The sequence below is a fragment of the Anomaloglossus baeobatrachus genome, chromosome 11 (genome assembly GCF_048569485.1).
Source record: "Anomaloglossus baeobatrachus isolate aAnoBae1 chromosome 11, aAnoBae1.hap1, whole genome shotgun sequence".
Lineage (NCBI taxonomy): Eukaryota > Metazoa > Chordata > Amphibia > Anura > Aromobatidae > Anomaloglossus > Anomaloglossus baeobatrachus.
Genome location: NC_134363.1, coordinates 181,765,476 through 181,793,458, shown reverse-complemented (window position 1 = coordinate 181,793,458; position 27,983 = coordinate 181,765,476). Strand labels below are relative to the sequence as shown.

At 51.2% G+C, this 27,983-nt stretch overlaps 1 protein-coding gene across 1 annotated transcript; it reads left to right on the top strand.

The window, feature by feature from the left end:
• The first annotated feature begins 526 nt into the window (after window positions 1–526).
• Window positions 527–19,789, top strand: LOC142256125 (F-box only protein 2-like). Its single transcript, XM_075327665.1, has 6 exons — window positions 527–651; window positions 2,504–2,577; window positions 7,181–7,307; window positions 7,535–7,627; window positions 7,900–8,035; window positions 19,568–19,789. Exons 2-6 carry the CDS (start codon window positions 2,541–2,543, stop codon window positions 19,700–19,702), a joined length of 528 nt encoding a protein of 175 aa, XP_075183780.1. The 5' UTR covers window positions 527–651; window positions 2,504–2,540; the 3' UTR covers window positions 19,703–19,789.
• Window positions 19,790–27,983: the final 8,194 nt, after the last annotated feature.

Here is a 27,983-nt window from a genome sequence, read left to right as displayed (position 1 = left end):
TAATGGACGCTGGCCCTTTAAGAAAGGGTCAGTGACCGCGCGCGCGCGCCTAACGCGCATGCGCGCCGCCCGGGTGCCAGAAGCCAGGGAAGGAGGCTGAGAGGAGGACGCAGGAGAGCCGGCCAGGTCCTGGGAAGCCGTCGGGCGCCGGGATCGGGGACCAGGGGGCCTGGGACGGACGGAATCCGGGGGCTGAGGAGCGGGCAGCGTGGCAGGTGAGCCGGGGAGCGGGGGTGAGGACCCGGGGAGCGTGACAATACTGTTCTTGCACAGGGCCATATACTGTTCTGTATATACTGTATACAGGGCCTCTTGTGTGCACCAGACACTATTGTATGGAGGAATCAGGACCTCATTGATTTTTTGCATTCTTTCGTCCTCTCCGGTTTCGCAGAGAACAGGCTTTTCAGGTCGGGCGCGGTCTCCGGTGGCGACTGCTGTGTATTTCTTGGCCTCTCATCTGAAGGATCAATGTGAGGACAGGGTATCAGCCCCGGCCTCGCCTCTGCAGATGCTTTACTGCAGGATGATGCGGGGAGGAGGCTGCAGCCTCCAATGTGTCATTACGGTGCAGCTTCCACACTGTAGGGTCCTGTGCAGACGGCTCCGGACGCCCCGCACCGCGGCCCCCCTATACCGCCGGCGAGCGAGGTTTGTAGCAGGGTGGGGGAGAGTTTTCATCATTGCTTGTACAGATGTAGCAGAGCTGAGATTGTCATTTACTTATTTCTTGCATATTTAAGATAAGATAAGGTATGACTACCAGCAGTCCTATGTAAATCCTCATCTTGGTGTCCTTACAACCTTAGCTCTGCTACTTCTTTTCTACTTTCAGATCTAGTTTCTCACAAATGTTCTCTGCAGATTTGCACAGGACTGCAAGTTTTTTTGCTAAATCACCTAAACCGGATTGTTACATTTCACAAAACAGAAAGAGCGCAGATCAGGGCAAATTCAGCTCTGCTACATCCGATGCCGGATCCTACAGACGGGACAGTATATATATATATATTTTATTTATTTATATATATATATATATATATATATATATATATATATATCCTGTATATACTGTATGCACATATATAATTATTATTATTATTATTGTTTATTTATAGAGCACCATTGATTCCATGGTGCTGTACATGAGGGGGTTACATACAGAATACATGTACACGTTACAATAGACAGACTAGCACAGGGGGAAGAGGGCCCTGCCCTTGCGGGCTTACATCCTAAAGGATTTTGGGGAGGAGACAGTAGGTGGGGTGTAGGTGGGGCGGCAGCTCCGCACGGTGGTGGGGCGGCAGCTCCGCACGGTGGTGGGGCGGCAGCTCCGCACGGTGGTGGGGCGGCAGCTCCGCACGGTGGTGGGGCGGCAGCTCCGCACGGTGGTGGGGCGGCAGCTCCGCACGGTGGTGGGGCGGCAGCTCCGCACGGTGGTGGGGCGGCAGTTCCGCACGGTGGTGGGGCGGCAGCTCCGCACGGTGGTGGGGCGGCAGCTCCGCACGGGGGTGAAGCAGTGAGGTCATTGAAGGTTATAGGCATTTCTGAACAGATGAGTCTTTAGGTTCCGTTTGAAGCTTGCGAGTGTAGCAGATAATCTGACGTGTTGAGGCAGTGAGTTCCAGGAGACTGGGGATGCTCGGGAGAAGTCTTGGAGTCGGTTGCATGAGGAGCGAATGAGAGAGGAGGCGAGAAGGAGATCTTGGGAGGACCGGAGGTTACGTTTTGGAGTGTAGCGAGAGATTAGTTCAGAGATATATGGAGGAGACAGATTATGGATAGCTTTGTAGGTCAGTGTTAGTAATTTGAATTGGATACGGTGGAAGATTGGGAGCCAGTGGAGGGACTTGCAGAGAGGAGAAGCGGGGTGGTATTGAGGAGAGAGGTGGATCAGTCGGGCAGCAGAGTTAAGTAATGTCCAGTATCACCACAACAGTGCATGTGTCACGTGTAGATTATATATATATATATATATATATATATATATATATATATATGTATATATATATATATATATATTTTATATATATATATATATATATATATTATATATATATATATAAAATATATACGCTTGCTGTTAATCCTGGTGTTTGGGTCAGGGGGTGCAGCTTGTCATTTCCAATATCTCTGCTTGCTGTCAGTGACTAAAAACATTCTTATGTGTATTGAAAGTCTTAAATCATTTCCTGCTGCTTCTTACTGCTGAGGGTTTGGTACAGTGTATCCAGTCTGTGAGATCTGCAATGTCACTGCCCCAATCTCTGCAGACAGATGGTGATAATACAGGAATGGAATGTCAGCTACAACTGTAACAAACCCGCAGCTGTGAGCAGGATCAGATCTGTGCAGAGCATTCGCCTCCGGCTGTAACTGTGATCTGACAGCTCTGAGCTCTAGAAACTGTGAAGAAATAAGACACAGGCTTAGAAAATCTTCCAGACGTCCATTGTACAGTGACTGAGCTTCATTTATAATGTTAACCCTTTCCTTACAGACCATAGAGACAACGCTGCATTTGAGAATATCGAATAATGGCGAAAAATCTCCTAAAAAACCCCTGCGGAGAAGGTAAGTGCGAAAGGAAGAATGCTGAATTATATGAAAGATGAGACATTACATTCCTGAAATATCCAATGACTCCCCCAGGACACAATCCGGTCTGAGAGGCCGAGATAGGGGGAGCTGTTAGTAGGGTCCTCGCACTGTCAGCCACATTAGGTAGAGTTTGGGCTCAAGGGTGGTCCCTTTTTTCTGGCCTTCCGCACCGTGCTGGCATTTTCAGTTAGCTATTAGTATGCTTCTATCCAGATCAGACCCATAAATATATACAGACCCCAGACAAGACCCATAAATAAATGCAGACCCCCATACCAAACCCATAAATAAATGTGGACCCCAGAAAAGACCCAAAAATTAATTCAAGCCCCAGACCAGACCCATAAATAAATGCAGACCCCAGAAAAGACCCATAAATAAATGCAGACCCCAGACCAGACCCATGAATGAATTCAGACCCCCAGACCAGACCCATAAATAAATGCAGACAAATAAATAAATGCAGACCCCAGACTAGACCCATAAATAAATGCAGACGCCAGAAGAAAACATAAATAAATGCAGACCCCAGACCAGACCCATGAATAAATTCAGACCCCAGGCCAGACCCATAAATAAAGGCAGACAAATAAATAAATGCAGACCCCAGGCCACACCCATAAATAAATGCAGACCCCAGGCCACACCCATAAATAAATGCAGACCCCAGGCCAGATCCCTAAATAAATGCAGATCCAAGGCCGGACCCCTAAATAAATGCAGACCCATAAATAAATGCAGACCCCACACCAGATTCCTAAATGAATGCAGACCCCAGACCAGTCCCATAAATAAATGCAGAGCCCTGGTCAGACCCATAAATAAATGCAGATTCCAGGCTAGACCCATAAATAAATGCAGACCCCAGACCAGAGTCCTAAATAAATGCAGACCCCAGACCAGACCCCTAAATAAATGCGGACCCTCAGACAAGACCCATAAATAAATACAGACCCCATGTCACGGGTGTGTCACAGGTGACAGACAGCCCTGTGGTGTCCGGCTATAGAAGGTCACAGCATTTGGCTGCACTGCTCCCAATCTTCTATCATTCCTGCTTGGTTTTCATCCTGTTCCCTTTAGGACCCTGCGCAGTTCTTCAGCCTGTCAGCTGCTGTTCATCAGTACTTTCCTTGTCTATATATACCTTCACTTCCTATTACTCGGTGCTGGTAATATTTGATACATCTTTATCAAGTCTTCAGTGCAAGCAGGTGGCTTGCATTCATCAGGAGAATCTTGATGATTGTTGCAGTTTCTCTCCCTGAGACAATTGGAGATAAGTTGTTTGTGGTTTTCCCTGTTTGTTATCCCTGTGTGTCCTTTAGTGTTTAGTGGGGGTTGATGGAGAGCTCATCCCATCTGCTCCCTACCTAGGGGCCAGATCAGGGTCAGCCAGGGTCAGGTATCCTGCTTGTCGCATAGTTGCAGAACCTATCTATGGTGGTGAGGGAACCCAGGGCGCAGCGGTGGGCTTGGTCCAGTGTCACCATCTCCCCTTTCCCTAGACACAGGGTTTCCCGCCCCTTCCCTTTCGCTGTTCGTACTTCCCCGTTCGTAGCGTGACACCCCAGACCAGACCTATAAATAAATTCAGGCCCAGGACTATATACATAAATTAATTAGGACCCCCAGACTCTTACATTAATTTAGACCCAGGCCCAGACTAAACCCTAAATAACTCCAGCCCCTATATTAATCCATACTTTAGGTAACAACCCTATATTTAGTTCCTAGATAAGACAAATAAATTGTCACACGGTGTTTGGCGCTAAATTTGCTGAGTGTCATGGCAGCATCTGACGCTGTTCACACCAGAATCTGACACTCCTCTCTATGCCTCCTTTGGGGCTTCTGAGGTGCACAGGCAGGCTCAGGTGTCGACCAGCTGTGTGCTCATTAGTGATCACACTTGGAGGAGTTAATCTCTGCTAGCCTGCTGGTTACCTCTTGGATCACATGTTGTGGGAGACCTATCACAGTCACTCTCCACCTTTTTGAGAAGGAGGAGCCTGTCTTCCCATGCCGGCTATAGCTTCTGCTATATCAGTCCGTGTGCTGTTGCAGCTCAATCCTGCTGGTGATTGTAGAGCTTTGTGCTGCAGTTCTCTCGTCGTCTTCTCCATGCTCTTTATTTCCTCTTCATCATGCATTGTCTTATATCTCCATGTGAAAGCTGTGTGATCGAGTTTTGGTTTCCCCTGTTTGTGCTTATGTGTGAGTTCTACCATTCCTGTTCCAGTCCTCCGCTAGGGTGAGTGAGAGAGGGTATTAGATCTGGGCTGTACAGGAGCAGGGTCAGGAAGGTGGCCCAGACATCATCACCATTAGAGGTATCTCTGGGATCAGGGATTGCTAGGGCCCCCCCAAGCCTGAGGGACAGTGTAGGAGCCCCGGTCCCCAGTTATCCCCTATCACACCCAGTGTTATTAATTCAGACCAGACCCCTCCATTATTCCAGAACCAGGACAGATCCCGACCACTAAAGAGTTTGTCTGAGCTGAAAGGCTGAAGGCAAATTATGATAACAACCCAAGCCGGAGTCACCGTGTCAATCCCCGATCACATGACATACGGTTCTAGTCTCCTGACCGCTGCAGCCAATCAGTGACCTTGTGACTGCACTGCAGGCTGCCATCACTCCAGGCCCTGCTGGAAATCACTGGAGTCACCTGTCCTGAAGTGATAGAGAACGGCAGGGGCACGGGGCTACAGCTGTTATTTTATTGTTATTTACCTTTTTGGTCAACCCCTTTTAAATTTAGATCCTAAAATATATAAAGACCCCAGAGCAGACCCCCTAAACAGATACAGACCCCAGAGCAGACCTCCAGATACAGACCCCAGAGCAGACTCCCTAAACAGATACAGACCCCAGAGCAGACCCCCTAAACAGATACAGACCCCAGAGCAGACCCCCTAAACAGATACAGACCCCAGAGCAGACCTCCTAAACAGATACAGACCCCAGAGCAGACTCCCTAAACAGATACAGACCCCCTAAACAGATACAGACCCCAGAGCAGACTCCCTAAACAGATACAGACCCCAGACCAGACCCCCTAAACAGATACAGACCCCAGAGCAGACCCCCTAAACAGATGCAGACCCCAGATCAGACCCCCTAAACAGATACAGACCCCAGAACAGACCTCCTAAACAGATACAGACCCCAGAACAGACCTCCTAAACAGATACAGACCCCAGAGCAGACCTCCTAAATAGATACAGACCCCAGAGCAGACCTCCTAAACAGATGCAGACCCCAGAACAGACCTCCTAAATGGATACAGACCCCAGAACAGACCTCCTAAACAGATGCAGACCCCAGAACAGACCTCCTAAATGGATACAGACCCCAGAACAGACCTCCTAAATAGATACAGACCCCAGAGCAGACCTCCTAAACAGATGCAGACCTCCTAAACAGATACAGACCCCAGAACAGACCTCCTAAACAGATACAGACCCCAGAACAGACCTCCTAAACAGATACAGACCCCAGAGCAGACCCCCTAAACAGATACAGACCCCAGAGCAGACCCCCTAAACAGATGCAGACCCCAGATCAGACCCCCTAAACAGATACAGACCCCAGAACAGACCTCCTAAACAGATACAGACCCCAGAACAAACCTCCTAAACAGATACAGACCCAGAACAGACCTCCTAAACAGATACTGACCCCAGAGCAGACCTCCTGAACAGATACAGATCCCAGAGCAGACCTCCTAAACAGATACAGACCCCAGAGCAGACCTCCTAAACAGATACAGATCCCAGAGCAGACCCCCTAAACAGATGCAGACCCCAGATCAGACCCCCTAAACAGATGCAGACCCCAGATCAGACCCCCTAAACAGATACAGACCCCAGAACAGACCTCCTAAACAGATACAGACCCCTGAACAGACCTCCTAAACAGATACAGGCCCCAGAGCAGACCTCCTAAATAGATACAGACCCCAGAGCAGACCTCCTAAACAGATGCAGACCCCAGAACAGACCTCCTAAATGGATACAGACCCCAGAACAGACCTCCTAAACAGATACAGACCCCAGAGCAGACCTCCTAAATAGATACAGACCCCAGAGCAGACCTCCTAAACAGATGCAGACCTCCTAAACAGATACAGACCCCAGAACAGACCTCCTAAACAGATACAGACCCCAGAACAGACCTCCTAAACAGATACAGACCCCAGAGCAGACCTCCTAAACAGATACAGGCCCCAGAACAGACCTCCTAAACAGATATAGATCCCTGAACAGACCTCCTAAACAGATACAGACCCCAGATCAGACCTCCTAAACAGACACAGACCCCAGAACAAACCTCCTAAACAGATACAGACCCAGAACAGACCTCCTAAACAGATACTGACCCCAGAGCAGACCTCCTAAACAGATACAGACCCCAGAGCAGACCTCCTAAACAGATACAGACCCCAGAGCAGACCTCCTAAACAGATACAGATCCCAGAGCAGACCTCCTAAACAGATACAGATCCCAGATGCCCCAAACTACCGGTATCCTCCACCGTAGCGCTGTGTATTGTTTATTCTCTGTATACAGAGGACCTCGAGCATTGGGACCTCATTCAGAACGGAGGAGACGGGTGGAAAGTGGAGGATCTGCCAGGAGACTGCGGGGCTCAGTTTCCGACTGACGATGCCTCCAAGTACTTTGTTACGTCCTTTGAGTAAGTGACTGACCTTTATCTTAGCCAAGAATTAAGGAGATTGTACAGGAACAGCGCCACACTTGACCATGGGTCATGTCTGGTATTGCAGCTTTGCCACATTCAGCTCGATTCTATTGAATTGCAATACCAGACACGACCTGTGGACACGTGGGGCGCTGTTCTTAGAATCACGCACATTTTTTTTGGTTTGTATAATCCATTTGATGGAGATCTTCTCTTTTCAGGTTGTGCATTAAATCCCAAGTGATCGATCTCCTTCAGGAAGGATTTACGGAGGAAGCGCTGGACGCCCAACCCAACATTGTGGTCAGCGACTGGTGAGATGATTTGTGCCCAGGAAGGCGGTGTGACAGTCAGTATGGCGGGCTGATATCTGCTGTGTATGAGGGGCAGCAGTGGACATATCATTGGTGCAGCCGGGGCCCGGGAGATAAGGGGGCCCATTCATAACCCCAAATATTGATCTGCAAATGGCCCATACACTGTTCTTGCACACGGGCCCCGTCTGTCTGTGCCCACCACTGGGGGTATATTACTAGACAGATTTGCCATTCAGGAGCCTGGGAAAGCTGAGTGTCTCTTGTTGCAGGTATGGAGCACGGACTGACTGTGGATGCTCCTATGAGCTGAGAGTGCAGCTCTTGTCTGATAGCCGTGATGTCATCAGTGAGTACAGCAGTGAGAACATCACCATCCCCGAAAACACGGACGGCGCCTGGAACCAGGTGAGGAAATCGCAGAGCGTGGAGGAGGCGGCGGACATGACAGTCATATCTGTGGTGGTATCACACAAATGGCTGAGATACAGAACCCAGAACACTGCACCTGATAGATACCCAGGCAGAAACGTGTACACCAGCGACACCTGGTGGAGGAAAGTTATCATTGCATCGTCCTGTAGAAATACACAGCTTTATGCCAACCAGTGTGAGAAGTGAGAGTCTCAGACACTGAGATGGGGCGAGTAATGCTGTGCGGGTCTGCGGGGCGGCATCCCACATTATATTGTAATACCGTAAGTGAGAGACTCAGACACTGCAATGGGGCGAGTAATGCTGTGCGGGTCTGTGAGGCGGCATCCCACATTATATTGTAATACCGTAAGTGAGAGACTCAGACACTGCGATGGGGCGAGTAATGCTGTGCGGGTCTGCGGGGCGGCATCCCACATTGTATTGTAATACCGTAAGTGAGAGTCTCAGACACTGAGATGGGGTGAGTAATGCTGTGCGGGTCTGTGAGGCGGCATCCCACATTATATTGTAATACCGTAAGTGAGAGACTCAGACACTGCGATGGGGCGAGTAATGCTGTGCGGGTCTGCGGGGCGGCATCCCACATTGTATTGTAATACCGTAAGTGAGAGACTCAGACACTGAGATGGGGTGAGTAATGCTGTGCGGGTCTGTGAGGCGGCATCCCACATTATATTGTAATACCATAAGTGAGAGTCTCAGACACTGAGATGGGGTGAGTAATGCTGTGCGGGTCTGTGAGGCGGCATCCCACATTATATTGTAATACCATAAGTGAGAGTCTCAGACACTGAGATGGGGTGAGTAATGCTGTGCGGGTCTGCGGGGCGGCATCCTGCATTGTATTGTAATACCATAAGTGAGAGTCTCAGACACTGAGATGGGGCGAGTAATGCTGTGCGGGTCTGCGGGGCGGCATCCTGCATTGTATTGTAATACCGTAAGTGAGACTCTCAGACACTGAGATGGGGCGAGTAATGCTGTGCGGGTCTGCGGGGCGGCATCCCACATTGTATTGTAATACCGTAAGTGAGAGTCTCAGACACTGAGATGGGGTGAGTAATGCTGTGCGGGTCTGTGAGGCGGCATCCCACATTATATTGTAATACCATAAGTGAGAGTCTCAGACACTGAGATGGGGTGAGTAATGCTGTGCGGGTCTGCGGGGCGGCATCCTGCATTGTATTGTAATACCATAAGTGAGAGTCTCAGACACTGAGATGGGGCGAGTAATGCTGTGCGGGTCTGCGGGGCGGCATCCTGCATTGTATTGTAATACCGTAAGTGAGACTCTCAGACACTGAGATGGGGTGAGTAATGCTGTGCGGGTCTGTGAGGCGGCATCCCACATTGTATTGTAATACCGTAAGTGAGAGTCTCAGACACTGAGATGGGGCGAGTAATGCTGTGCGGGTCTGCGGGGCGGCATCCCACATTATATTGTAATACCGTAAGTGAGAGACTCAGACACTGAGATGGGGCGAGTAGTGCTGTGCGGGTCTGCGGGGCGGCATCCCACATTATATTGTAATACCGTAAGTGAGAGTCTCAGACACTGAGATGGGGCGAGTAGTGCTGTGCGGGTCTGCGGGGCGGCATCCTGCATTGTATTGTAATACTGTAAGTGAGAGTCTCAGACACTGAGATGGGGTGAGTAATGCTGTGCGGGTCTGCGGGGCGGCATCCCACATTGTATTGTAATACCGTAAGTGAGAGTCTCAGACACTGAGATGGGGCGAGTAATGCTGTGCGGGTCTGCGGGGCGGCATCCTGCATTGTATTGTAATACTGTAAGTGAGAGTCTCAGACACTGAGATGGGGCGAGTAATGCTGTGCGGGTCTGTGAGGCGGCATCCTGCATTGTATTGTAATACTGTAAGTGAGAGTCTCAGACACTGGGATGGGGCGAGTAATGCTGTGCGGGTCTGTGAGGCGGCATCCTGCATTGTATTGTAATACTGTAAGTGAGAGTCTCAGACACTGGGATGGGGCGAGTAGTGCTGTGCGGGTCTGTGAGGCGGCATCCCACATTGTGTTAGGTCCGGGTGATGGTGGATCCTCTGGGCCGTGTACCGGACTCCCCCAGTGAGGCAACCTGGAGCTAACCCCTATACAGGGACTGTCCAGTCACCCCACCAGAGGGCCTAGGTACACGGTAGCCGGAGTACTAGCGGAACCGGGGTAGCGTCCCACAGGGAACGGGTAAAACGGAGTCTTTGGAGCTACCGAGTCCTCGGAGATAATTACGGAAGTCCAGTACGGGTGACGGTTAGGAAGCTCAGGCGGGATCCGGGTTAGCTGGGTGTGATGGAAGGCAGCTGGGTGAAGTTGGAGATACCAGACAGGCACAGGCTGCCGAATCGGTGGTTGGATTCCCCGCCGACAGACACCGGAGGACCTCTTGGCAAGACTGGATTCAGGGACCGGTTACGGAGGCAGAGCAGGCTCTACGGAAGAGACAAAGTTTTTAGTATGAGTAAGACACAAGGGGACCTGGACTTCTAGCTTGCAGAACTCGACGAACAGGCGACGCCCTCCAGGCAGGGAGCTCCTAATATACCTGACCCTGACTGATGCAATATCCTGTTAGGGAGTGCAGGGCCTTTAAGTGGAGGTCAGTGACCGCGCGCGCGCCCTAATGCACATGCGTGACGCCCGGGTGCAGGAGGCCAGAGCAGGGAGCGGTGCCGAGGAGGACGTGTGGCTGGAGGCAGGGGACCCGGGGACCGGAGCGGTGAGTGAGAAACGACGTCGGGACAAGGGGAGCGTGACAGTACCCCCCCCCAGGCCCCCTCCCCGCAACCGGGACATGAAGGCACGAATCAGAGGAGTACCCACGTTCTCCCGAGGTTCCCAGGACCTATCCTCAGGACCATAACCTGCCCAGTCGACCAGGAAGTACTGCCGTCCCCCGATGGTCTTCATGGCCACGATATCTCTTACCGCATAGATGTCATCATCGGCTATGGGAGGAGGAGGACAGGCATCAGAGGAGAAGGGACCGAGGACAACAGGTTTCAGCAAAGACACATGGAAGGAGTTGGGTATCCGCATGGAGGGCGGTAGCTGCAACTTGTAGGACACCTCGTTGATCTTCCTGAGGACCTTGAAGGGACTGATGTACCGCGGACCCAGCTTGTACGATGGAATCTTGAGTCGGACGTACTTGGAGGCAAGCCAGACCAAGTCCCCAGGAGAGAAGCGAGGAGGATCAAGACGTCTCTTGTCCGCATGTCTCTTCATCCGTGCAGCAGCATGTCCCAGGAAGGTCTTGACTGAGGCCCATAAAACGGAGAAGTCTCTGGCTAGGGCATCTGCTGCAGGTACATCGGAAGCTGGAGAAACTGGTAACGGCACAGAAGGCTGGAGACCATAGACAACATGGAAGGGAGAACTGGAGGTGGATTCGCTGACCTGGTGGTTATGAGAGAATTCAGCCCAAGGAAGGAGCGTGGACCAGTTGTCCTGGTGGACATTGACGTAGTGACGAAGGAAGGTAGTCATGATCTGGTTGACTCGTTCCACTTGTCCGTTTGACTGAGGGTGGTAGGCAGAGGAAAAGTCCAGAGACACACCCAGGTGTTCACAGAGAACCCTCTAGAAGCGTGAGGTGAATTGGGTTCCTCTGTCGGACACGATATGGGCAGGAAAGCCATGCAGCCGGAAGATGTGCTGTATGAAGGCGTCCGCAAGCTCTTGAGCAGAGGGCAATCCGGCCATAGGAACAAAATGAGCCATTTTCGAGAACCGGTCCACCACGACCCAGATGACCGTATGACCGGAGGACAAGGGCAAGTCCGTGACAAAGTCCATGGCTATGTGTTGCCATGGAATGGAAGGAGTCGGCAGAGGGAGAAGAGGACCAAAGGGCAGGTGCTTAGGCGTCTTGTTCCGGGCACAGGAGGAACATGCAGAGATGAAGGCGGTGACATCCGTACGAAGAGACGGCCACCAATAGTGACGGGCGATGACGCCCCAGGTTTTCTTCTGGCCGGCGTGTCCGGCCACTTTCGAGGAGTGTCCCCATTGGAGGACCTTGAGTCGGTCGGTCTCCGTGACGTAAGTCTTTCCAGTCCCAGGAGGGATCTGTGCCAGGGAGACGGGAGCCACCGGGATGACCTTGCTAGGACAGATGATGGGCTGGCTTGGCTCCTCCTCTTGGTCTACCGGAACGAAGGACCGAGACAGGGCATCTGCCCGTACGTTCTTGTCCGCGGGCCGGTAGTGTAGCTGAAAGTCAAACCTGGCGAAGAAGAGAGACCTACGTGCTTGGCGCGGATTCAGCCTTTGAGCGGAGCGTATATACTCCAGGTTTTTGTGGTCAGTATAGATGATCACCGGGTAAACCGCTCCCTCCAAGAGATATCGCCAGTCCTCCAAACCCATCTTAACGGCCAGGAGCTCTCGATCACCAATGGTATAATTGCGTTCTGGGGCTGAGAAGATCTTGGAGAAGAAGCCGCAAGTGACCATCTTCCCGGTGGCGGACTTCTGCATAAGTACGGCTCCTGCCCCTTCGGAGGAGGCGTCAACCTCCAGGGTGAATTGGCGGTTCAACTCAGGACGGTGAAGGACGGGAGAAGAAGCAAAGGACCGCTTCAGAGAGCAGACGGCGGCTTCGGCCTCGGGTGTCCAAGCCTTCGGATTGGCCCCCTTCTTGGTCAGGGCGGAGAGCGGAGCAGTTAGGGTCGAGAAGTGGGGGACGAACTGGCGATAGTAGTTAGCAAAACCGAGGAAACGTTGGATGGCTTTTAGTCCCAAAGGAGGAGGCCAGTCGAGGATAGCAGAGACCTTCCTGGGATCCATCTGCAGTCCGGTGTCCGATATTACATAGCCCAAAAAGGGGAGGGATGATTGTTCGAACACACACTTCTCGTGTTTGGCGTATAAGCGATTCTTCCTCAGCCTCTGTAGCACGATCTGCACGTGCTCTCTGTGGGTACGTAGGTCTGGGGAGTAGATTAAGATGTCGTCCAGGTGTACGACTACACAGACATAGAGGAGGTCCCTGAACACGTCGTTCACCAGCTCCTGGAAGACTGCCGGAGCATTGCAAAGGCCGAAGGGCATCACGCAATATTCATAGTGCCCGTCCCGGGTGTTGAAGGCGGTCTTCCACTCGTCCCCGGAGCGTATGCGAACCAGGTTGTAGGCCCCACGGAGATCCAATTTGGTGAATATACGGGCTCCCCGGAGCCGATCGAAGAGTTCAGGGATGAGAGGCAGGGGGTATTTGTTTTTCACTGTGATCTGGTTTAGTCCCCGGTAATCGATACAGGGCCGTAGGTCGCCTTCTTTTTTCTTGACGAAGAAGAAGCCCGCACCAGCCGGGGACGAGGACTTTCGGATGAACCCCCGTGCCAGGTTCTCGGTGATGTATTCAGACATGGCCCGGGTCTCAGCAGGGGACAAAGGGTATATCCGTCCCCGAGGGGGTGTGGTTCCCGGCAGAAGGTCAATGGCACAGTCGTAGGGTCGGTGTGGAGGCAATACCTCCGACTCCTTTTTATCGAACACATCCGCGAAGGACCAATAGGCTGGAGGAAGACCAGGTAAGGAATCCGGGGCCGGAGGACGACGGACGGGCTGGACTGACTGGAGGCAGTTCTCATGACAAGACGGGCCCCAGCGGATGATTTCTCCAGTACGCCAGCTGACCGTAGGTTCATGTACCCGCAACCAGGGTAAACCCAGCAGAAGCGGATGAGACATGCGTGGCAGAACATAGAAGGCGATTTCTTCGGTGTGTAGCGCACCGATACGCAGTTTCACAGGTTTAGTGACGAACAGGACGGGGTCAGAGAGGGGTTCCCCATCCACAGAGGCTATCACAAGCGGTGTCTGCAGCGGGGTGACAGGTAACTGGTACTTGTCAACTGTGGCCTGGTGGATGAAGTTACCCGCTGCCCCGGAGTCGAGATATGCCTCTGCCGTGAAGCGGGTTTCTCCTGTTGTCACCTGTACAGTCCATGTCACTGGGTCAGAGAGCTTCCCAGTACCTAGGGTGGCCTCTCCTACCAACCCTAGGCTTGGAGTTTCCCGGTTTCTCTGGGCAGGCACGCACCTGGTGTGCGCCGTCTCCACAATAGCAGCAGAGACCCTTGGCGGCTCGTTCCGCTTGACGCTGCTCGGAGGACCGCAGCTGGTCCACTTGCATGGACTCCATGGGCTCATGGATGGAGGAGCCAGAGAGCCCGGATGAGGAGAGGATAGGCTTCTGTGGAGAAGCGAAGTGCCTTACAGGGCGCCGCTCGCGGGACATTTCCTTAGACCTTTCTTGAAAGCGGAGGTCTATCCGAGGGCGATCAGGGCGTCCAAGGTGGAGGGGACGTCTCGGCCGGCCAGCTCGTCCTTGATACGACCGGTAAGCCCCTCCCAGAAGGCGGCAGTCAAGGCTTCATTGTTCCACCCCAACTCAGATGCCAGCGTGCGGAACCGGATGACATACTGACCAACTGTCAAAGTTCCTTGGCGTAGCCTGAGGAGGGATGTGGCGGATGAAGAAGCACGTCCGGGTTCATCGAACGCGGTGCGGAAGGTGTGCAGGAAGTCCTGGATGTTGGTGGTTACTGGATCTTTCCTCTCCCACAAGGGGTTCATCCATGCCAGTGCTTCACCCTCCAGATGAGACATGACGAAGGCTACCTTAGCTTGGTCGGAAGCGAAGAGATGTGGGAGCACTTTGAAGTGCAGCGAGCACTGGTTCAAGAACCCACGGCAGTTCTTGGGGTCCCCGGCATACCGAGGCGGAGAGGCTAGTCTCAGTTGCGAGGTCGCAGAAGTTGTCCCTACGGAAGCCGTGGATGTGGCGGAAGTGGACAGGGACGTGGCTGTGGATTGCAGTGTGTTCAGGCGGGTGTCCACTGACGTCATGAAGGCCAACATACGGGATTGGGTCTCTCGCTGAGGTACCAGCTCCTGCTGCAATCCGGCCAGTTGGGATGCTAGTGCTTCAGCGGGATCCATGGCCTGTTCGTTCTGTTAGGTCCGGGTGATGGTGGATCCTCTGGGCCGTGTACCGGACTCCCCCAGTGAGGCAACCTGGAGCTAACCCCTATACAGGGACTGTCCAGTCACCCCACCAGAGGGCCTAGGTACACGGTAGCCGGAGTACTAGCGGAACTGGGGTAGCGTCCCACAGGGAACGGGTAAAACGGAGTCTTTGGAGCCACCGAGTCCTCGGAGATAATTACGAAAGTCCAGTACGGGTGACGGTTAGGAAGCTCAGGCGGGATCCGGGTTAGCTGGGTGTAATGGAAGGCAGCTCGGTGAAGTCGGAGATACCAGACAGGCACAGGCTGCCGAAACGGTGGTTGGATTCCCCGCCGACGGACACCGGAGGACCTCTTGGCAAGACTGGATTCAGGGACCGGTTACGGAGGCAGAGCAGGCTCTACGGAAGAGACAAAGTTTTTAGTATGAGTAAGACACAAGGGGACCTGGACTTCTAGCTTGCAGAACTCGACGAACAGGCAGGGAGCTCCTAATATACCTGACCCTGACTGATGCAATATCCTGTTAGGGAGTGCAGGGCCTTTAAGAGGAGGTCAGTGACCGCATGCGCGCCCTAATGCACATGCGTGACGCCCGGGTGCCGGAGGCCAGAGCAGGGAGCGGTGCCGAGGAGGACGTGTGGCTGGAGACAGGGGACCCGGGGACCGGAGCGGTGAGTGAGAAACGACGTCGGGACCCGGGGAGCGTGACACATTGTATTGTAATACCGTAAATGAGAGACTCAGACACTGGGATGGGGCGAGTAATGCTGTGCGGGTCTGTGAGGCGGCATCACACATTATATTGTAATACCATAAGTGAGAGTCTTAGGGGTACTTTGCACACTATGACATCGCAGGTGCGATGTCGGTGGGGTCAAATCGAAAATGACGCACATCCGGCGTCGCTGTCGATGTCGTAGTGTGTAAATCGTTTTTAATACGATTAACGAGCGCAAAAGCGTTGAACTCGTATCATCGGTGTAGTGTTGGTCATTTCCATAATTTCCCTGCAGCGACGGTACGATGTTGTTCCTTGTTCCTGCGGCAGCATACATCGCTGTGTGAAGCTGCAGGAGCGAGGAACATCTCCGACCTGCGTTCTGCGGCTCACGCCGGATATGCGGAAGGACGGAGGTGGGCGGGATGTTTACGTCATCTCTGCCCCTCTGCTTCTATTGGCCATTTGCCGTGTGACGTTGCAGTGACGCCACATGACCCGCCCCCTTAGGAAGGAGGCGGGTCACCAGCCAGAGCGATGTCGCAGGGCAGGTAAGTGCATATGAAGCTGCCGTTACGAGAATGTTCACTACGGCAGCTATCACCATGATATCGCAGCTGCGACGGGGGCGGGGACTATCGCGCTCGGCTTCGGCTTGCAATGTAGTGTGCAAATTACCCCTTAGACACCGAGATGGGGGGAGCAGTCTGTGCCGAGAAAAAAGGAGGCAAAATGATCACCAAACACCCAACGCTTGCTCACAGCCTGCAGAGGATAGGATTAGATACACAGCTCAGCAGACAGTATCACACAGGAGAGGATTAGATACACAGCTCAGCAGACAGTATCACACAGGAGAGGATTAGATACACGGCTCAGCAGACAGTATCACACAGGAGAGGATTAGATACACAGCTCAGCAGACAGTATCACACAGGAGAGGATTAGATACACGGCTCAGCAGACAGTATCACACAGGAGAGGATTAGATACACGGCTCAGCAGACAGTATCACACAGGAATTCTTCTGCAACCAAGAAGTTAAGCGGGCTTTACACGGTACCGATATCGCTAGCAATTTCTAGAGATATCGAGCGTGTAAGTCCCCGCCCCCGTCGTGGATGCAATTGTTTGTGATCGCTGCCGCAGCAAACATCGCTACGGCAGCGTCACACATACTTACCTGGTCGGCGGCATCGCTGTGACTGCTGAACAATCCCTCCTTCAAGGGGGAGGGATGTTTGGCATCACAGCGACGTCACCGCAATGTCACTAAGCGGCCGGCCAATCAAAGCGGAGGGGCAAAGATGAGCAGGACGTAACATCCCGCCCACCTCCTTCCTTCCTCATTGTGGCCGGCGGCAGGTAAGGAGACGTTCCTCGCTCCTGCGGTGTCATACATAGCGATGTGTGCTGCCACATGAGCGATGAACAACATCGATAATCAACCATTACCGATTTTTGGTTTTGGAACGACCTCTCCATGGTGAACGATTTTCACCATTTTTGAGGTCGCTTAAGGTCGCTGGTCAGTGTCACACGCTGCGATATCGTTAATGATGCCGGATGTGCGTCACTAACAACGTGACCCCGACGACAAAATATACGATATCGTAGCGTGTAAAGCCCCCTTTAGTCTAGGAGACAGGGAATGGGGAGAGGGAGGAGAGGGGGGCAGCTACAGTTTCCTCCTGGTGAGCAGCGATGGTAGGGAGGAGGGGGATGCAGCTGCAGTTTTCTTGTGGTGAGCAGCAGTGGTAGGGAGGGTAGGGAGGAGGGGGATACAGCTGCAGTGTCCTTCTGGTGAGCAGCGATGGTAGGGAGGAGGGGGATGCAGCTGCAGTGTCCTTCTGGTGAGCAGCGATGGTAGGGAGGAGGGGGATGCAGCTGCAGTGTCCTTCTGGTGAGCAGCGATGGTAGGGAGGAGGGGGATGCAGCTGCAGTGTCCTTCTGGTGAGCAGCGATGGTAGGGAGGAGGGGGATGCAGCTGCAGTTTTCTTGTGGTGAGCAGCAGTGGTAGGGAGGGTAGGGAGGAGGGGGATACAGCTGCAGTGTCCTTCTGGTGAGCAGCGATGGTAGGGAGGAGGGGGATGCAGCTGCAGTGTCCTTCTGGTGAGCAGCGATGGTAGGGAGGAGGGGGATGCAGCTGCAGTGTCCTTCTGGTGAGCAGCGATGGTAGGGAGGAGGGGGATGCAGCTGCAGTGTCCTTCTGGTGAGCAACGATGGTAGGGAGGAGGGGGATGCAGCTACAGTTTCCTCCTGGTGAGCAGCGATGGTAGGGAGGAGGGGGATGCAGCTCCAGTGTCCTTCTGGTGAGCAGCGATGGTAGGGAGGAGGGGGATGAAGCTGCAGTGTCCTTCTGGTGAGCAGCGATGGTAGGGAGGAGGGGGATACAGCTGCAGTGTCCTTCTGGTGAGCAGCGATGGTAGGGAGGAGGGGGATACAGCTGCAGTTTCCTTCTGGTGAGCAGCGATGGTAGGGAGGAGGGGGATACAGCTGCAGTGTCCTTCTGGTGAGCAGCGATGGTAGGGAGGAGGGGAATACAGCTGCAGTGTCCTTCTGGTGAGCAGCGATGGTAGGGAGGAGGGGGATGCAGCTGCAGTGTCCTTCTGGTGAGCAGCGATGGTAGGGAGGAGGGGGATGCAGCTGCAGTGTCCTTCTGGTGAGCAGCGATGGTAGGGAGGAGGGGGATACAGCTGCAGTGTCCTTCTGGTGAGCAGTGATGGTAGGGAGGAGGGGGATACAGCTGCAGTGTCCTTCTGGTGAGCAGCGATGGTAGGGAGGAGGGGGATGCAGCTACAGTTTCCTCCTGGTGAGCAGCGATGGTAGGGAGGAGGGGGATGCAGCTGCAGTGTCCTTCTGGTGAGCAGCCATGGTAGGAAGGAGGGGGATGCAGCTGAAGCTTCCTCCTGGTGAGCAGCAATGGTAGGGAGGAGGGGGATACAGCTGCAGTGTCCTTCTGGTGAGCAGCGATGGTAGGGAGGAGGGGGATGCAGCTGCAGTGTCCTTCTGGTGAGCAGCGATGGTAGGGAGGAGGGGGATACAGCTGCAGTGTCCTTCTGGTGAGCAGCGATGGTAGGGAGGAGGGGGATACAGCTGCAGTGTCCTTCTGGTGAGCAGCGATGGTAGGGAGGAGGGGGATGCAGCTGCAGTGTCCTTCTGGTGAGCAGCGATGGTAGGGAGGAGGGGGATGCAGCTGCAGTTTCCTTCTGGTGAGCAGCGATGGTAGGGAGGAGGGGGATGCAGCTATAGTTTCCTCCTGGTGAGCAGCCATGGTAGGGAGGAGGGGGATGCAGGTGAAGTTTCCTTCTGGTGAGCAGCAGTGGTAGGGAGGAGGGGGGTGCAGCTGTAGGTTCCTTCTGTTGAGCAGCACTGGTAAGGAGGAGGGAGTGCAGCTGCAGTTTCCTTGTGGTGAGCAGCAGTGGTAGGGGGGAGGGGGATGCAGCTGCAGTTTCCTTGTGGTGAGCAGCAGTGGTAGGGAGGAGGGGGATGCAGCTGCAGTTTCCTTGTGGTGATCAGCAGTGGTAGGGAGGAGGGGGATGCAGCTGCAGTTTCCTTGTGGTGAGCAGCGATGGTAGGGAGGAGGGGGATGCAGCTGCAGTTTTCTTGTGGTGAGCAGCAGTGGTAGGGAGGAGGGGGATGCAGCTGCAGTTTCCTTGCGGTGAGCAGCAGTGGTAGGGAGGAGGGGGATGCAGCTGCAGTTTCCTTGTGGTGAGCAGCAGTGGTAGGGAGGAGGTGATGGGGTCCTCACACTCTTAGCTGCTTCATCTGTCCCTGATTATTCTGCAGATCAGCCATACCTTCTCAGAATACGGCCCCGGAGTGCGTTTCATCCAGTTCAGTCAAAGCGGACAAGACTCGGTGTACTGGAAGGGCTGGTATGGAGCCCGGGTGACCAACAGCAGCGTGACCATCGACGCCTAGGAACCAAAGAAGGATAATAATGTTATTTCTGTGTCACATGACCGGATCTGTCTGTATCTCTAGACTAATAAAATGATTGCTGCAGGACCGAGGCCTCCAGAGTGATTTATCGACACAGCTGTTGTAACCCGCTATATGTGTCTATGAGTAAAAGCGATGTGGTGTCACTGGGGAGATTAGGATTAGCACTATATATTTACCAGTGCAGTTCGATGCATCATGCAGCAGCATCCCCCCACTACCCCCAATCCTACATGCCGATTTTGTTTCTCCTTGATCAGACTGCTGCATTTCTGCTCCACACTGGTTGGGTTGTGGGATGTCTTAAGGCACATGATCTTCTCACTGGGATATTCTGAAACTCAAAGCCTCACTGTGATTGCATGGGGACCCCAGTGCTATTCTGCAGCTTCCTAATTCATAAACACTCTGGTCTCGCGAGAATCACAGCAGTTCTCTTCTAGGGCACCATAATTCACTCCAGCTTTTTTGTTTTAATTTTTTTTTATTTTTGAGACTCAAATGTAATTTACAGCAGAATTTCTAAACTACTGAAGGCTCCATCGACTGCTGGGGCCACAATAAGTGTAAAAAGCATCATTTCCCCATAAACCGGCCTCAATCAGGTGCCTCCTGCAAGATTTCAGACCAAGGAGTGAAAAGAATTATCAGAAGAGTTGTCCAAGAGCCAAAGACCAACTATAAATAAGTGCAGAAAAACCTGAAATTGGCAGGTACAATTGTATCAAAACAAACAATATGTAATGCACTCCCCCTCCATGGCCTGTATGCACGCTCCTGTATGCACGCCCCTGTATGCACGCCCCTGTATGCACGCCCCTGTATGCACGCCCCTGTATGCACGCTCCTGTATGCACGCTCCTGTATGCACGCCCCTGTATGCACGCCCCTGTATGCACGCTCCTGTATGCACGCTCCTGTATGCACGCTCCTGTATGCACACTCCTGTATGCACGCCCCTGTATGCACGCCCCTGTATGCACGCTCCTGTATGCACGCTCAGCACGCAGGACTCCACTACTGAACAAAAAGTATGTTCAAAAGCGTCTAAAGTTTACTCAAGAATAACAAGCCTGTGAGAATATAGTCTGGTCTGGTGAGACTAAAGTTGAGCTCTATGGAGGCCATAATACACACGTTGGCAGTCCAAAAGGCAAAACACCAACAACCGTGAAGTATGGAGGTGGGAACATCATGGTGTGGGGCTGATTTTCACCATGCTGCACTGACAAACTTCATATATTTTTAGAGTACCTGTCACAAATATATATACAGTGCCTACAAGTAGTCTTCAACCCCCTGCAGATTTAGCAGGTTTACACATTCGGAATAACTTGGCATTGTGACATTTGGACTGTAGATCAGCCTGGAAGTGTGAAATGCAGCAAAAAAGAATGTTATTTCTTTTTTTTTTTAAATTGTGAAAAGTTTATTCAGAGGTCATTTATTATTCAACCCCTCAAACCACCAGAATTCTGTTTGGTTCCCCTAAAGTATTAAGAAGTATTTCAGGCACAAAGAACAATGAGCTTCACATGTTTGGATTAATTATCTCTTTTTCCAGCCTTTTCTGACCCTCCCCAAACTTATGAACAGCACTCATACATGGTCAACATGGGAAAGACAAAGGAGCATTCCAAGGCCATCAGAGACAAGATCGTGGAGGGTCACAAGGCTGGCAAGGGGTACAAAACCCTTTCCAAGGAGTTGGGCCTACCTGTCTCCACTGTTGGGAGCATCATCCGAAAGTGGAAGGCTTATGGAACTACTGTTAGCCTTCCACGGCCTGGACAGCCTTTGAAAGTTTCCTCCCGTGCCGAGGCCAGGCTTGTCCGAAGAGTCAAGGCTAACCCAAGGACAACAAGGAAGGAGCTATGGGAAGATCTCATGGCAGTGGGGACATTGGTTTCAGTCAATACCATAAGTAACGTACTCCACCGCAATGGTTTCCGTTCCAGACGAGCCCGTAAGGTACCTTTACTTTCAAAGCGTCATGTCAAGGCTCGTCTACAGTTTGCTCATGATCACTTGGAGGACTCTGAGACAGACTGGTTCAAGGTTCTGTGGTCTGATGAGACCAAGATCGAGATCTTTGGTGCCAACCACACACGTGACGTTTGGAGACTGGATGGCACTGCATACGACCCCAAGTATACCATCCCTACAGTCAAGCATGGTGGTGGCAGCATCATGCTGTGGGGCTGTTTCTCAGCCAAGGGGCCTGGCCATCTGGTCCGCATCCATGGGAAGATGGATAGCACGGCCTACCTGGAGATTTTGGCCAAGAACCTCCGCTCCTCCATCAAGGATCTTAAGATGGGTCGTCATTTCATCTTCCAACAAGACAACGACCCAAAGCACACAGCCAATAAAACCAAGGCCTGGTTCAAGAGGGAAAAAATCAAGGTGTTGCAGTGGCCTAGTCAGTCTCCTGACCTTAACCCAATTGAAAACTTGTGGAAGGAGCTCAAGATTAAAGTCCACATGAGACACCCAAAGAACCTAGATAACTTGGAGAAGATCTGCATGGAGGAGTGGGCCAAGATAACTCCAGAGACCTGTGCCGGCCTGATCAGGTCTTATAAAAGACGATTATTAGCTGTAATTGCAAACAAGGGTTATTCCACAAAATATTAAACCTAGGGGTTGAATAATAATTGACCCACACTTTTATGTTGAAAATTTATTAAAATTTAACTGAGCAACATAAGTTGTTGGTTTGTAAGATTTATGCATCTGTTAATAAATCCTGCTCTTGTTTGAAGTTTGCAGGCTCTAACTTATTTGCATCTTATCAAACCTGCTAAATCTGCAGGGGGTTGAATACTACTTGTAGGCACTGTACCTTATACCAGCATCCACAAAGATATACAGTACAGAGCAAAAGTTTGGACACACCTTCTCATTTCTAGAACAACTGTTAAGAGGAGACTTTGTGCAGCAGCCTTCATGGTAAAATAGCTGCTAGGAAACCACTGCTAAGGACAGGCAACAAGCAGAAGAGACTTGTTTGGGCTAAAGAACACAAGGAATGGACATTAGACCAGTGGAAATCTGTGCTTTGGTCTGATGAGTCCAAATTTGAGATCTTTGGATCCAACCACTGTGTCTTTGTAGAAAAGGTGAATGGATGGACTCTACATGGCTGGGTCCCACCGTGAAGCATGGAGGAGGAGGTGTGATGGTGTGGGGGGGCTTTGCTGGTGACACTGTTGGGGATTTATTCAAAATTGAAGGCATACAGAACCAGCATGGCTACCACAGCATCTTGCAGCGGCGTGCCATTCCATCCGGTTTGCGTTTAGTTGGACCATCATTTATTATGCTAAATCTGCAGGGGGTTGAATACTACTTGTAGGCACTGTATATATATATGCTCAATGTATGCGTGTTTGTGTGTGTGTGTGTGTGTGTCCGCTAAAGGAATCCGCACCGTCGCATTTACAATCACGAAATTTTGCACAGACACTCCATGTGACTCAGGGAACATCGTAGACTTTGTTTTGACAGGAGAATTTAACCCCGCGCTTTACAGTTACTCTCCAAAAAACCTGCCTGCCTCCATTAAAGTAAATGGAGCCTGGAACTACTAGTTTTAATAGCAGCTGTGATTGGTTGCTATAAAAGCAAAGGACATTGTTAGTATAAGAAGCTTATGTGTGAGGTAATATATAATGTCGGTGGGGAGACAAATAGAGACAGAGCGATACAGAGACACAGACAGAGAGAGACAGACAGGGAAAGAGACAGAGAGATAGAGACAGACAGACAGATGGTGAAAGAGACAGACAGAGATAGACGGAGAAAGAGACAGACAGACAGGCAGACAAGGACAGAGACAGGCAGACAGGGAAAGAGGAGACAGCCAGAGAGACAAAGATAGATGGGGAAAGAGACAGACCTTGATAGAGACAGACAGGGAAAGAGACAGAGAAATAGAGACAGACAAGGAAAGAGACAGAGACAGGCAGACAGGGAAAGAGACAGACAGGAAAAGACACAGACAAAGAGATGGACAAAGACAGACAGGGAAAGAGACAGGAAAAGAGACGAGGAGACAGACGGGAAAGAGACAGACTTGGGAAAGAGTCAAGACCTAGAAGGAGACAAATGGGGAAAGAAACAGAGAGATAGAGACAGACAAAGAAAGAGACAGACAGACTGGGAAAGAGACAGACGGGGAAAGAGACAGACAAGAAAGAGACAGACCTTGACAGAGACAGATGGTGAAAGAGACAGCCCTGGAAAGAGACAGATGAGGAAAGAGACAGACAGAGAGACAAATAATAACAGACAAGGAAAGAGACAGACAGGGAAACAGACAGACCCTGAAAGAGACAGACCTGGAAAGAGACAGACCTGGAAAAGACAGACCTGGAAAGAGACAGACCTGGAAAGAGACAGACGGGGAAAGATAGACACCGAGACAGACAGAGACAGACAGAGACAGAAGAACTGAGACAGACAGACACAAACAGACGAAGATGGGAGACAGACAGACAGTCAATATCCCGGGTACTACAGCTAGTATATATACTGTATATATAATATTTCTTACCTGATATTGATGCTGTTCTCCTGAATCTAGTGATGTTTATTTTTGCTCTTAAGATATAAGACCTCTGACCTGAACAAAATCTAGTATTTTTTAGGCAAGTGGGCGTGGCCTCAGCTCTTTTTCATGTGGCAACTTCTTGAGGTCCATATCCACTTGGATAAAAATACTATATTTATATACAGGAAAAAAGGAACCATATCTCAGGAATGGAGAGAAGCAGGAGCTAAATAAAAACAGTGTTAGTGTGACGCCCTGGCCTATCAGGTCATCACAGGGTATTGTGCAATCTGCCCTTCTGCATGGTGTCCAATGCTCCTTGGTTACGGATCCCTGGCCTGTGGTGTTGCTAAGAACAAGCTACTCAAAATCCTAGAAACACTCTGCACCACACCCACCAGACACACCAATGGACAGCCTGAAGGGAATAGGGCTGGCAACTTGGGGGGTTGGTTAAGGGGAGGTCAGGAGTGTTAGGAGACAGTTAGTTGTGGAGTGAGGGGCCAGGGCACGACGGGGTACGTGGACCCTAGGCCGGGAAGTAGCTTCACGCGTCCTGGTAATTTACCCGACGAGGGCGAAGACTTCACGATTCGTCCTCCACCCGCTCAAAAATCCGGGTATTATCGCAACGAGGGGGATAGGACTTTCCCAATATATAGCCCAGAAAATCCCAAGCGTGAACCCTGAGAGCAAGCTCACTCCGTTAGCCATACGGGTGAGCGGGACCTATTCACTTTCAAGCTGAAAGGGACCAACTACAGAAAGAGGTGCCAAAGTTAAGGTCACAGGTTAACAGGCAACACCATCAGGCACGGGATCCCAGCGTGCTCCCTCCTTGCTACAGAGGTGCTAAGAATTGTGGTTTACAAGTTGTCGGTGTCAGCGTTATTGCACTGAGTGAGTACTCAGTGACCATTTCCTCCCCAACGGTGCTCCCCTCTCACCATCGCCAAGCCCCGGGGCATCTTTCCCCTACCAAAGGAGGGGTTAAACATCTGGCTGCCATTCCATCACCACCGGGTGCTCCCAACAACAGCGGTGGTATCCCACCTTACCACACACCGTGGGTGGCGTCACGAACTATAACCACAAACTCCCCTGTAAATACCCCCTTTTATTTTGAGTGTCCGCACGACCCCTCTCGGGTCTGGAGACCCCTCGAGCCACCGCGGATCCGGATCCGAGCAGCAGCCCGGCTGCTGGCACTGGGGCGGTACGTTAGATTCAGGAGAATACCAGTATTTAGTCCCCAAAAAAAATATTTATGGAAAGAAATCGGTCCTCCTTGGGGATCCAAGACTTGATAGCGGGGAAGCCAAAGGGACAAGAGTCAGACTCCTATAGTCTCTGGAATGTCAGACAACTGGCAGAGATAAACAGCCAGCACACACCTATATCCAAAATCAAGGTTTGAGCTGCAAACCAGCGACCACAGGAGGGAGTCCAAGAGCGGAACTCCACCAGACAGTATTCACAACAATTTCCTATATAGCCAGGTCCCTGGCTTCCCATACACAAGCAGGTTTTAACCGCACATAGAGGTAACATTTGGTTAGGGACCCGATAAATAAGAGATTACCATGACGTGGTTATTGGGCAGTAATGAATTGATCAATATATTGGCTAAATATCTCTTTTTTTTTTTTTTTCAAATAATCCTTAGCAGTTATGCAATGTCATATTTCAATTTTTGCAATTTTTTCATATGGCTAATTGTATTTTTCATTCTTTATGTATCATAGAGCAGTTATGCTTGTTCATATTTCTCTGAATTTGGTGTGCATCTTTCACTCTATATAGAGTGTGTATTTTTTAGCTAGCACCCTGTTCACATTTGCAATGGTATTCCAGCAGTTTTTTTGAGCGTTCCTGATCTGCGACCCGCTGTATCCTGAAAGTAACCCTATTGGGGTCCGGGATATCAAATAAGGGAAGTCTTTTTACTTTCATGAGGTCAATTGTGCATCCAACATATTGTCTCCTCCAGGTATTACAAGCAGCTAAGTGAACTGCAAAAGGAAGTTGTGCAATGATTATTGCCGCCTCTGTATATTTTATTATGTGTAAAAGTAAAAAAAGTCACTACCGCTTGTGCTCGAGAGCACGTCTCACATTTCTTAGGAAACAAATCTACACAGGAGAATCAGGGTTTCACAATCCTGTTGCCAAATAGGAAGCTGAAACCAGGGTTGGGTTTGCTTCAGATTTGGTGCAGATTGCACCATTTGATTTGCACCAGTGCATTTATCATAAGGGTTTTTCGATGGGGAATTTCCAATACCGCACAATACACAGAAGCATTGGTCAAAGTCCACCAAGGCTTGGTCCCAGAAAAAAATGATGGACGCTTCTGGACTGTTCTGATCCACATGGAAATGTTTGTTGGGATGTGAAGAAGGCAGCTGCAGCAAACCCAAGAATATTACTGAATGGAGGCTTATATGTCTTACATCACCACCGGAGTCCACTCCATCGACTTCTGCTCCGATCGTTCCTGCCGTGGATGGTGCTGGAGAGGAGTCGATGCCAGCGGCGTCGGTGGGCGCAGGCTCCGCTCATCCACTGGAAAAACCAAAAAGATCCCAGTGGTCAAAAGACACAAATAGGCAAAATGAGAGGAAGAGACCAGAAACAAGTACTTAGTGACATACAAAATCCATTTTAATAAAGTGTATGTGACATAAGAACAGACAGTAGTGACGAATAAGATCTAAAAATCGCCAGACACAAAGTTGCACAAACACCACCAGCAGATGTAATGGGGCTGCTAAACACAAAGGGGTTAATGTCAGAAACCAAATAGCCAAAAGGGTAGGGAGATCATGTAATAAATAATAAACTAATTATGGTAACCCATGTGTTGCTTTCCCTGTCTAAACGCCAAAGTAACATGTCACTAAATAAACATATAAAAGGAATTACCTTGAGACATGTTAACAAGTGCTAGCAGACAAGCTGGTGACGGTGGGCGGGGCCTCGACGCGCGTTTCACTGGAGGCGTCATCCACTCATCCACTGGGCTGGGTTTCCTGGGGATCTGCAGTATCACTGGCTGACTGTAGGTGGCAGGTGTCTCCCAGCTGAAGTACCATCATTCAGCTACAGCCTATTGGATCCGAGAATCTTGTAATTGTCATGTTCCCACTAGAGTCCACTCCTATGACTTCTGCTTCGATCACCAGGCGACGCCGTGTTCCTATCGTGGACTGTGCTGGTGATAGGAGAGGAGTTGATCCCAGTGGATCTGGTGACCATAGGCTCCGTTCATCCACTAAGCTGGGTTTCCCTGGGGTCTGCAGTACCGCTGGCTGACTGTAGGTGGCGGGTGTCTCCCAGCTGAAGTACCATCATTCAGCTACAGCCTATGGGAAGACACCACACCCTTCTTAATTCCCCTCCTGTCTGATGACCTCTGCCAGAGATAGTTCTGAAAATTTTGGCTCCTGTTTCGTCCTGTTCTGTGATTTTGTGCGCTGATTACCGCTTGTTTCCTGACTACCCTTCTGCCTGCTGTTTTTGTACCTCGCTGCCCGATCCGGATCTGACCTCTGCTACATATTCTGATTACGTCCTTGCCTGCCGATTCTGTCCCTGTTCTGCTATTCCTGATTTGACCCTGCCTGATGACTACTCTCATCGGACTGCAGCCTTCCACAGGTAGTGATCTCTAGGGCCCTGTGTAATTCCAAATCCCTGTATAGG

What these genes read in the sequence shown, in the direction of transcription:
- LOC142256125 (XM_075327665.1), top strand. Translation starts at nt 2,541, where the DNA reads ATGGCGAAAAATCTCCTAAAAAACCCCTGCGGAGAAG. An exon ending in AAAAAACCCCTGCGGAGAAG is followed by an intron (nt 2,578 to 7,180) that starts GTAAGTGCGAAA and finishes CTCTGTATACAG; the next exon opens with AGGACCTCGAGCATTGGGAC. An exon ending in TACTTTGTTACGTCCTTTGA is followed by an intron (nt 7,308 to 7,534) that starts GTAAGTGACTGA and finishes TTCTCTTTTCAG; the next exon opens with GTTGTGCATTAAATCCCAAG.